Source organism: Mixophyes fleayi, chromosome 1 (genome assembly GCF_038048845.1).
Source record: "Mixophyes fleayi isolate aMixFle1 chromosome 1, aMixFle1.hap1, whole genome shotgun sequence".
NCBI lineage: Eukaryota > Metazoa > Chordata > Amphibia > Anura > Limnodynastidae > Mixophyes > Mixophyes fleayi.
In genome coordinates, this window is record NC_134402.1 from 340,244,535 (window position 1) to 340,256,783 (window position 12,249).

Here is a 12,249-nt window from a genome sequence, read left to right on the forward strand (position 1 = left end):
CTTTGATGTATATAATTCTCATTTGTGAAGTGCAGTAGTTTTTGTGGAGGGATTGTAGGAGAATTGGGTGTTGTGATAATGTGAAGTTTTGTTCCTATGGGTCCATTTTACCCCTTGATGTTGTATAGTCTATTTTATTTTGGACAAAGTGATTTGGGATTTATTTTTGTAGACATTTTTAATTAAAAAAAAAATCATCCCTTACAAAACTACAGCTACTTATTCAAAATAATAAAAAAGCTATCTGTGCCCACTTTGTCACCTGATTTCATGGCCAAAACAGTGTTGGGCCAGGCAAAAGACAGGTGTTTTATATGTAACTAACCACCGTGTTGAGTCCCACTGTCAAATTGGTGGCCCAACGTCATTTAACCCTTGCAAGACTGCAACTACTTGTTCAAAATAATAAAATATGGTGACTTTGCCCACTGATTTCATGCCCAAAACCTTGGGTCAGGCTAAATACTATTGCAGTTTATATAGAGTACACCCTTTAGTGTTAATCTGTTGTGAAATCAGTTATCGAACTTGATTTAATCCTTTAAAAATAAGCTTTTCTGAATAAGAAGCTGGAGCATGAATAAGAAGCTGGCCGAATATGAAGCTATTTATTTCATTTATTAAGCTATTATTTCAGCCTCGTGAAATGAAGAGCATCTGTCACATTCGTCGTCCTTGTTGCTGTTTGAATAACATAGTGGCATTATGAGGTAATAGTGCCATCCGACTAACAAGTGGGAAGAACCTCTCTCAGTATCCATCTCTGCTGACTGCTGGTTACTAACCAGCATTGTTCCAGCTTCAACAGCAATATACCGCCGGCATTAGTAAAGTGCACCCTGTACTGTCAGACAGTCCAGCTGCTGAAGCGCCGCCTCTGTGCAGTACCTCAGTGTATACTCATCCTGGGGTCCAGCCCAGGAAATTGCGTCTTCCAAACATGGCGGCGCCCTGATCGCTAGTTTCCCCCAGGTTTTCGGCGAGATAGTTGAGCTGTTGATTGATGACGGAGCGGACACAGGAGTGGTGAAAAGCTAGAACATAAGTAAGATAGAGAGTGTTGTGTGTGAACGAGAAATAAAGTGATGAATAGAAAGAGAGTGGAGAGAGATGAGACGGATGGGTGACCAGCGTGTCTATGGGGATAATGGGATGGGATGAGTGTGAGTGGCCCTCTGGGGCTCGTTAAGTAAAAATTAATATCCAGAGAAAAGTTGTTCTTGAGAAGATGAATCACAATTCAACGTGTGCGGGATACTTTCTTAACACTACACCTCCTAATATGACCCATAATATATTTCTGTTACGTTATTCACATGCAAAGGACACTACATCCATTCAAAATGACCTGGACACTAGATCTAATCATAATACTATTATTTTCCATCTATATAAACACCTACACAATATGTCCTCCTCAGTGAAGATGATCTTAATACAATCATACCTACCTAACATGACCAGACCACTGAACACTATGGGGGTAATTCAATTGGCTGCGTCACTTGAAAAAAAATAACGGAGCCTATGCACTATTACAGTCATTACGGTAATAGTGCACGTAAATACCGTTATTGCGGTAATTTTAACGTCGGCTTTTGCTCGTAGCTCCCTGAGCTGCGAGCAGGAAGCTTGATTAATAGTACTGTAATAACGGTAATACGTTTAAAGCAGCAGTACTTTGGGGGGAATTGAATTCACCCCTAAGTGCCTGATTCATTAAGGCAAGCAAAGCAAAAAGAATAAGTAAATTTGCACCTTAGCAAAACCATGTTGTAGGGGGAGTTAAATTTAAAGTGTGGGGCAGATTTATAGTTGGGGTAGGGCATGTGCTAGATCAACTTTAAATTTGAGTGTAAAAATAAAGCTATCAAGTATTTGTGTGCTACATAAAAAAGCAGGCAGTATTTTCTTGCAAAATAATAAACTAATTTGCACCCCTTGCATTGTAACATGGTTTATCCAGGAGCAAATTTACACCTTTTTTTTTTTTCTTTGCCCACCATAATGAATTAGGCCTTATATTGGTACAGTGGTTATGTTCTTCTCAGTGCTGGGATTATGGGTTACTTTTGAACACAAGCAGCATGTGTGGAGTTTGTAAGGATTTATTCCCACAATCCAAATATATGCTGGTAGGTGATTTGGTTTTGGACAGAATTGACCCCACAGCATGTATTTGTGTGGTAGTGTATTTAGATTGCCAGCTCTACTCTGGCAGGGACTGATGCAAACATCCCAACTGTCCCGATTTCAGGGCTCTGCCCCTCCCCAGAGAACAAATATGTCCAGCAGGTGGGAATGTTGGGGGAAGAGAGAGATGTAATGGACAGCCCTCTGAAGGTGTGGCCACACTCCCACCATGTCATGGCCCTGCCCACATTGTACCTTGGCCATGCCCCCACATGTTGGGAGGTCTGTTGATGTCAATAATTAAACATCTATAAAGCCCTGCATAATATGTGGGTGCTATATGAATAAAGGTTAATAAATAATAAAATAAATTATTCTCTATTCAGACATAGAACCACTGGTCATGATTATAATACATTTGTATTATGTCTATACAGACATAGAATACTGAATCGATCCAACATGACCCACCCATTGGATCTTATCATAATCCAGTTTTGTTTCACTCTGCAGATACATAGGATACTACAGCTTCCCAACATAACCTGACAACTGAACATAATCATAACACAATCCTATTACACGCTACAAATATAACATACTACACCTCCCCAACAGGACATGATCATAATGCAGTTACATTATACTCAATACAAAGTGCATTATACCTACCCAACATAACATAATCCACAGGATATAATCATAATACAAGTATGTTAAAGTTAATACAAATATGGGGCACTACACCTATCTAGTCCTGTTCTGTTTACAAAATTAAATAATAAAAACAAATCTAATTGTTTGTAAACAGGCTATTAACTTACAGCATAAAAACTAATACCACAAACTTCATCCAAATCAAGACAAGTAGAATCAAGCAACTGAATAACGTTAAAGGGGTTTCCTTAAAGTAATCTTTGCTGACTTGCTCTTTGAGGCCCTACTTCTCTGTAACCTCACTACCATGCTGAAACTCCTTAGGTTTGTGTCAGAGCTTTCAGTCATAGCCTTATTCTGCTCTGCCCATTCACAGAACCTCAGAGAGCCCTAGTCTGCGCACACAGTACTTTAGCTTTCCCTGCATCCATGGAAATCCCTGTGACAGATACAAGCACATTTTCTCCTTACTGAACTTTCTACAGCTTAGTTGTGATTGGTTAAGGATTTTACCCTGATGTAGGGGAAGCTGGGTACACACTTATGGAATCTTACTCACAGATGCAATTTTTGTGACGATTTCATACACGATTGAAAGTCCCGATGAGCATGCTGATTCATGCATACACGCCTACACAATTCACCCTCAAATCTGTAATCTTCATCTTTCATAACCATCTGCTATATAAATGAATAAATGATGACAATGATGATTTGCTGAGAAGATCATGACTGTACACACTACAGCTATTTTGCCTACACTGCTGGTCATGAGTGAGTACACACTTCCATATTTGCCCAACATCGGTGATTGTGGTTTTTAGAAGTTTACAAAACCAAATCAACAGATGCTATGTGTTTTGGAAAGAAAAAACATGATCGTGGGAGCATATAAACTCTTGCAATTTCAGACTAAACGGTTGTGAATCGTGGGATCTGCATGATAGTTGCATTTGTGTGTACCCAGCTATACTGTGTGCTCAGATCATGTTTTCTGCAGTGTGAAAAGGCAGGAGGTAATAATGCAGAGTCAGAGTATAACTGAAAGCTTTGATATTGATCCACCTCAGTAAGTGGTTCTGTGATGTGTCGGCATGATAATGAGGTGGCAGACATGCAGAGAATAATACAGGAAGTGAGCAGAGATTCATAAAAAGAGGAGGGGAAACACAGTAAGTAATATATGTCATACATGTTGTCTAAAAAACAGTAGCGTATTTTAATTTTTTCACAATATATAACCTTTAAAAAAATAAAATAAAAATCAGGAACAGTTGGCAGCTATGGAAGTAGAATGGGATGAAATAATGGAGACCACGTTTTTTTCATGTTATTTAATCTTAAATGTGCCGTGTTGATAGGTATCCTCTAATAATATGTGTGTGTTTTTCATTAGGACATTGCATATCTATTGAACCAACCTGTTCAGTGACTAACAGGTACGTCTGCCTGTGTCTGAGAATGAAGACTGTGTTGATGGTAGCAGAGAAGCCTTCATTGGCTCAATCTATTGCCAAAATCCTTTCTAAAGGTGAGAAACACATCACATATTTTATCAATCTTTTCATTCCACGACAGCCACTTCCCATTTACTGTCTTTGGAAAACATATTGTGGAATAGTTAATTTGTTGAAGACACTATAATAAAACATAGAACTATGTATACCAAATCTAACTTGAAACTAGATTTATGCCAGATTGTAACTAGTAAAGGAAAATATTTGGTGTGCAATGTTTTATGTTTTCTTTGTGTATAGACAATGAGTATACTTAGAGATTTTCGACTGCTTATTATATGCCTGCTGTCTGCTATATGTAAGGACCTTTGATCATGCTTCTAAGCACATCAGACCTGCCCTTTTGACCTAAGTCCATGCACGCAAGCAGTTGTATTGTAAGAGGATTTTCACATAGGAATAAGATTGACAGGAGGGCTTTGGGAGGAGATAACAGGATTATGAGACAGAGACAAAAAATGGCTTTGCATGGAAAGAGGAGCTTTCCTAAAGTGACCACACATCGTGCAGTGCCACAGCCGATATCGCAACGTGTATGGGCTGAAAACAACGTCAATGCCCGATAATGAAGTTATCAAAATTGGATAAGAAATTTTCAGCAACACACATATTTTTTAAAATAAAGACACAACTGTTTTAAAAAAAACAAAAAAAACCCACTTAGCATATTTGATTCTGTCCAGGTTGTATGGTCTCCCTGTGTTTGTGTGGGTTTCCTCCTGTTTTCTATCTTCCTCCCATAGTCCATAAATACCGGTTAATTGGCTTTGGACAAAATTGGCCCTTGTGTGTTTGTGTGATAGAGAAGTTAGTGTGTAGGCTCCACTGAGACAGGGACTGATGTTAATGATTAAACTTATTATGGCATATTTAAATAAAGGTTAATAAACAATTAAAATACATTACCCTCTATTTAGACATAGAGAGCCTGATTTATCAAGGAACGCAAAGTGAACGTAATTTGTGTTTTTTTAAAACCAGACAAACATTCCACGCCCGTATTCAAGTACAAGAGGATCTCAAGAAACGTTTCCATTTGAATACGGGTATAAATATATTCTGGGTCTACGTTATATATGCTGTATGCAGACAGATAGAACAGACTGCAGGATACGCACAGTGCATGTGTGCAATATAAGTCCTATCAGAGCACATGGAATAAAAGAAATATTAAATACATTAACACCTCTTAATACTATAATCATTAATAAAAATCCATAAAAAAAAATAATGAAATACATCTATCAGGATGTTCTTAATGTGTATAGTACATAAAACACATTTTTACAGTTCATCTGACTTGCAGACATAGGTTCTGGCATGCATACGCTTCCATCATCACTATCAGTCGGCACTTACACCTGCCCTGTATCTGGTGCAACTGATACAGCTAAAAATCACCAGTCTCTGAGATGCACAGAGCTTGAATCGGATAAATGTGAATGTGCGCCCTTACTGTACATTGCCTACATGCATGTGCCCCATCCCATCCCCCCGTTCCGTCCTTCGTAGGCATTCGGAAGTGCGTTTGAACGTGAATTGCATGCACTTGTGTTCACTGGCGTATAGTTCATTTCTGAGTATGCTCAGAGCAATTGCATGCAAAATAAAGCACGCAACCGGATTTACGTCCGATTATGAACCAGGCCCTGAACCACTGGTCATTTTCATTACATCAGGACCATTTAATAATAGTGTTTTGCATAATATTTAATCATCAATAGGGAGTTATAAATTTAAAAATAAATAAAGTTGGGTGGGTTTCCATATTAACACACAAAACAATTTTGCAACTTCCATTGCGTTTTACAGTTGGGGAAAAAACACAGTCATAAAACAATACTGGGTAATATAGATATACCGACAGGTAAAAGGGCCCTGATTGTAAGCTTACAATCTATGGGTCAATGGACGTGTGATATACTAGGTAAAATGCAGGATGAGATTGATTTAAATGTGTTAAAAATCCTACTAATAGGTGGAAATTTGCATCTGGACAAGCCATGGTGCAATGTAAGGGAGGTGCAAATGCAATTTGTTTGGCATACAGGGAAAATACTGTCTGCTTTTGCATGTAGCACACAAATATTAGGTAGCTGTATTTACACACCGTGATTTAGCAAGGAGTCATCCCTCTCCCAACTCTAATGCACATTGTAAATTGCCCTACCCCCTGTAGTGAAACATGGTTTGCAATATTGCACTTTCTTCCAGGATTTATACTTAAATCTAATAAGGCCCATAGTCTGTAGGAAGAGATCATGCATTTTGCTGAATATTAGTAATCTATTTTACACTGTCTATTACATTGTGTAACCAATGCAGCAAATGTTATACAGAATTGTATCAAACTGTAATATTTGATATCAATAGCAATGTTATTACAACAAATAGGTTACAAATAAAGCAGGAGAACACACCTTTATTACATGTGTTGCATAGACCTCTAAGAAAACATTAGTTCCAACATAAAACAATTTTTTTGCATATTATAACAATAGAGTTAAGAATGGGGACTGAACAATAGTGCACACCACTCCTACTAAGGTGAGTAGGCAAATAGTAGGCTCCATAAGTAATATCTCCCAACATATGGCCACATTGCATTGGGGTAAGGATGTGCCACATCCTCAGTGACGTCCTTAGCACTTCAGAACAGCTTTGCTGCTCTGAACTCCCATCACCTTCCCTGAAAACACCCTTGAATTGTCGTGAACACCAGTGGCAGGTGAACACACCTATGCTGAGCAGGGGCATATCCCCAGCTTCCCAGGAGTCAGGACAAAGGTGCTAGCTTGGGAATGAATGGACAGGCCCCTCAAATTGGGACTCCCCCACTTTAATTGGGACAGATGGGAGGTATGATAAGTCTAAGTAAGTGTACATGATACTGCATAATTTTCAGCGCAGTGATTTCAATGATGGACCTGATGACTTGGTAGATTGCACCCTCATATATGTTGATATTAGGCCACAAAATGGCTCCAGTCTTTGAACTGAAAGGGCCAGATTCAATTAGCAGCAAGGTGCCACCTTGCCTATGTGATGTGTACTTGTAAAAATAAATTGTCAATTCGGCGCTCCACTCAGTATGCAGCCGTGTATATAACTCCAAGCAACCACTTATACTTGCGTTATCATATTCATATACAAAAAAGTTGTTATAAATCTATGGCGCTTACTTTCTTGCACTGAAAACGTTGTTCTAGGAGATCTTACCAGGAACAATGCAACGTACCTTCCTACAACATAAAACTTATAATGGTGTAGTATGTCTATTACATTGTAAAACAACTTTATAAGAAAAATTCATAGGTTCTATAGTCCCGTGCTAAATTGTAATCAGCAAACAATACGGACACCCGTGTCTTCTTTAAATTGCAGCACCCTTTCGGATGTATGCTTACTCTGTTTCAAATGAAATCTCGCCCATAAAAATCTGATGAGTGTTCCTTATCCGTTAGCCTCTTACTCCTCGTATTCGTAATCTGTTTAATGTTAGCTGTGGTCTGTTAGGAGTTTTCACCATGGACACAATGCGAGCCGCTGTAACTCGGGGCATTAAACAGATTACGAATACGAGGAGTAGGAGGCTAACGGATAAGGAACACTCATCCCAGGGGTGCCGCGGCGCTGTCACTGGGGTGCTGCGGGCCAGCCATAGAAAAAAGAAAGAACACAGAAACTTACCAGTCCGCGCACGCCGGGACTCAGCGGCCTCCTCTTTCCTGCAGCAGCTTGTCACTGACGTCGATATTAAGTGACAGCTGCGGGAGAGATGAGGCTGCTGGGTCCCAGCGCCGCGCGGATTGGTAAGTTTCTGTGTTGTTTCTTTTTTCTATGGCTGGCGCGGGGCAGAGTGAGAAGGATCGTGACAGCAGAGGGGGACAGTCTGACAGCGGGCAGCAGAGAGGGACAGCGTGAGAGCAGAGGGGGACAGCGTGAGAGCAGAGGGGGACAGCATAGGGGGACAGCGGGCAGCAGAGGGGGACAGCGAGCAGCAGAGGGGGGCAGCGTGACAGAGGGCTGCAGAGGGGGGCAGCGTGACAGGGGGCTGCAGAGGGGGCAGCGTGACAGAAGGCAGCAGAGGGGGGCAGCGTGACAGAGGGCTGCAGAGGGGGGCAGCGTGACAGGGGCAGCAGAGGGGGGCAGCGTGACAGAGGGCTGCAGAGGGGGGCAGCGTGACAGAGGGCTGCAGAGGGGGCAGCGTGACAGAGGGCTGCAGAGGGGGCAGCGTGACAGAGGGCTGCAGAGGGGGCAGCGTGACAGAGGGCTGCAGAGGGGGCAGCGTGACAGAGGGCTGCAGAGGGGGCAGCGTGACAGAGGGCTGCAGAGGGGGCAGCGCGACAGCGGGCTGCAGAGGGGGCAGCGTGACAGAGGGCTGCAGAGGGGGGCAGCGTGACAGGGGGCAGCAGAGGGGGGCAGCGTGACAGAGGGCTGCAGAGGGGGCCAGCGTGGCAGAGGGGGCAGCGTGACAGAGGGCAACAGAGGGGGCAGCGTGACAGAGGGCAGCAGAGGGGGGCAGCGTGACAGAGGGCTGCAGAGGGGGGCAGCGTGACAGAGGGCAGCAGAGGGGGGCAGCGTGACAGGGGCAGCGTGACAGAGGGCTGCAGAGGGGGCAGCGTGACAGAGGGCAGCAGAGGGGGGCAGCGTGACAGAGGGGGGCAGCATGACAGAGGGCTGCAGAGGGGGGCAGCGTGACAGAGGGCAGCAGAGGGGGCAGCGTGACAGGGCTGCAGAGGGGGCATCGTGACAGGGGGCAGCGTGACAGAGGGCAGCAGAGGGGTGCAGCATGACAGAGGGCTGCAGAGGGGGGCAGCGTGACAGGGGGCAGCGTGATAGAGGGCAGCAGAGGGGGGCAGCGTGACAGAGGGCAGCAGAGGGGGCAGAGTGCCAGGGGGCAGAGTGTCTGGATGCAGAGGGGGCATTTTAGCATACAACTAAATAAGTATTTCTGTCCTGACCTAAATACTTATTACAATTTTTTGACCCAACTACTTCTAAAACAGGACTGCTCAGTAATTATTTTGGAGGGGTGCCTTGAAAAAATTTGGAGACTCTAAGGGTGACGCGAACTGCAAAAGTTTGGGAACCACTGAGCTACTGTTTACTAACTGTTACATTTGCAGTTGCTTAATTAATGCTTTTTAATAACTATACTTACATAGTTGCAACCATTATAAATAAAAAGAAGACAAAAGAAAGCCTAAAACACTTGTATGCCCACAGCAGAGGTTCTTATTATACAAGGACGAAGTGATAATATAAAAGGAGGACAAATGTGGTTAAACAAATAGACATGGCACTTTATCAATGTTAAGCATATAAATTTATCAATTACTTTAGTTTTCTTCTTGCCTCCAGACATGACTCACTGTCTATATTGGGCAGCACAAGTGACTCTACATATTATTCTTCACATAAGATATGGCTCAGCATTGTGTACTGGTGTCACATATGGCTCAGCATATTATACCTGGCACCAGATATCACTCCGTTATCTATACATGGCACCACATATACCTTGGCTTTCTGTACTTTGAATCTATTCCTCTGCTGGCCACTGGATACCACTTGGCGTACTCTGATCATTTAGTGAACAGCAGCGGAACAGATTCAGATGTTTCCTCCCTGTCCCTGCTCTTTCACCTACAGTCACCTGGACTATCTGGAAACAGTGTATTGTGTAAAGCAGTGGTGACCAACAGGCAGCAATATTGCTGCTTGCAGCCCTCAGCTCCTTCCTGCTTTTATCGCCAAATTTGTTTCTTACAGCTCGTAACACTTGTTTAAAATGTCTACTTATATGTTATTACAGATAGGTGTCTATTTCATTGATTTAATCTATTACTTTAACTTATTACTGAGATTATGGTAAGGTGTGGCCCTTATGAAGGATATAGGGCTGCCCATGCGGCCTCTGAAGTATATCAGGTTGCCTATCACTGGTGTAAAACAATTGCTTTATCACTTATATGGTAAAGTGGTATATATATTATGGCTCTACTACTGAATCTTAATGGGTGGGGCATTGTTATTATGAGTTGTAACATTCACATTTGCATATTTTCAGTAATCATGATTGATGTACTGCTGTGAACATCACGTAATTTGCATAGCTGTTTGTTACAAATCTTATATATTTGTCTGCACGTCTGCATCTTTCATTGTAGCTTTCTTTTATAGGTTCTGCAACGTCTCGAAAGGGTTTTAATGGAGCATGTTCTGTACACGAGTACACAGGATCATTCATGGGGCAGAGTGTACGATTCAAGATGACATCTGTCTGTGGCCATGTAATGAGCTTGGACTTTATAGGTATTCCTCACACCATAGTTACCTGTATTGCACAGTTCTAAAATAAGCTTCCTTAAAATGCGCTTAACATTTACCAACCAACATTATCAGCAACATCCTTGCACCTTAGGCGCCATGGCTCAATTAGGAGACCAAGCCATAAAGATAAAAAAAAAAAAAAAGTTACTGTTTAGCAATATTGAAAAGATACTGCATTTGTAAATAATTCTCATTAACGCTTTCGTTCATACACCTGTATCCATATTGGTGACTTTAGTAAGAATTTGTCTATATGCCGGTATGTTTTAAACAGGAAAATCTGCAGTAGTTACCTCTTGAGGAATAGACTAGCATATGCTCATCTGTGATATTACACATACTTGCCAACTCTCCCAGAATGTCCGGGAGACTCCCGCATTTTGCTAGAGTCTCACGGACTCCCGGTAGAGTGTGGCAATCTGCCGCATCTGGAGAATTCTGCCCACTTCCTAGTTAAGTGGGCAGAATTAGGTCCCAAATGCCGCGATTCCCTGTGAATCCCGCCATTTGACTCTCCGCTCCCCGCTGTCAAATGCCGCGATTCCCTGTGAATCCCGCCATTTGACGCGTTTGCTACATTACGTCACGGGGGCGGGTCCAAAATGACGCACATTTTGGAGCTCCCCTTCCCCGTCACTCCCACCTCCTCCGCAGACTCCCGGAATTGAAGATCATAAAGTTGGGAAGTATGATATTACAGTACTAGAATGCCGCCTTCTCACTTGATAGAATCATTGGCAATACACAGGGTAATCCACTTATGTAAATACCTTGGGGAGGTGTTAGTGTGGTAGCTTTCTATGAGGGTTGAGTCCCTTGCAGTCAGTAGCGAACTTTCAAATGGAAAAAGTATTTTGTTTTGTTTTTTGCCTTAATTATATAGTAAAAATAAGGGCATAATTGAATGTCTTGCTTCTTACTGCTTGCACAATACCAGGTTTCTTTGGCTCAGTGAATTGCTCAATTTTACAATTTTCAATGCTGGCTTACTGACTTGGGTCAACTTGGTCCTTTTAATTACGTTGTAGATGCACAGCAGCTTAAAATACATTATTATTTTTCCTCTACTATGATATAAATGTTGATCACGGTTAAAATCAGTAGTAAAGAATGTCTCCCTCTCCTCTTCCTGGCTGATCTAATGTTTATCACCGTTTAAACCCGGAAAGAAATAATAACAATCACAGCGTTTATTAATTTCAGTAGTTTGTTTACCTGCAGCTCACTGTATAACTTACTGAGATAAACACTTTCCTTGTATAGTTGACAATGTAACCACAGATTATTATTATGTTTCTAATTCAGCAGTATGTCTGATTTAAAGCACGGTTCCAAGGCAATTTCTTCACTGCCTGGCTTCCCATACACCTCTCTGTACTCTAAGTGCAGGAAGCACAGGAAGAGGTTTAATGAGGTCGCTCAGCATGTAGCAGGGCCCTACATGAGGTCTTAATAAAAAAAGGAAGGGGCAGATTTTTCAGCCACGTGTTGCATGTCTGTAGAGTAAAGGAGGCAGCAAGTCAGAATCGGTGAGGTGCAGAGATCTAATGGATGGGAGCACCCTCTGCTGGTACCTCCATGTCATCTAGATGCTATCTCATACTTC

At 42.1% G+C, this 12,249-nt stretch overlaps 1 protein-coding gene across 1 annotated transcript in view; it reads left to right on the forward strand.

Moving 5' to 3' along the window:
• Positions 1–905: 905 nt before the first annotated feature.
• Positions 906–12,249, forward strand: part of TOP3B (DNA topoisomerase III beta) — a 44,668-nt gene continuing 33,324 nt past the window's right edge. The window contains exons 1-3 of the mRNA XM_075216264.1: positions 906–1,045; positions 4,187–4,321; positions 10,494–10,625. Coding sequence (XP_075072365.1) covers positions 4,252–4,321; positions 10,494–10,625 — 202 coding nt within the window. The 5' untranslated portion in view covers positions 906–1,045; positions 4,187–4,251. The remainder of the gene's footprint in view (positions 1,046–4,186; positions 4,322–10,493; positions 10,626–12,249) is intronic.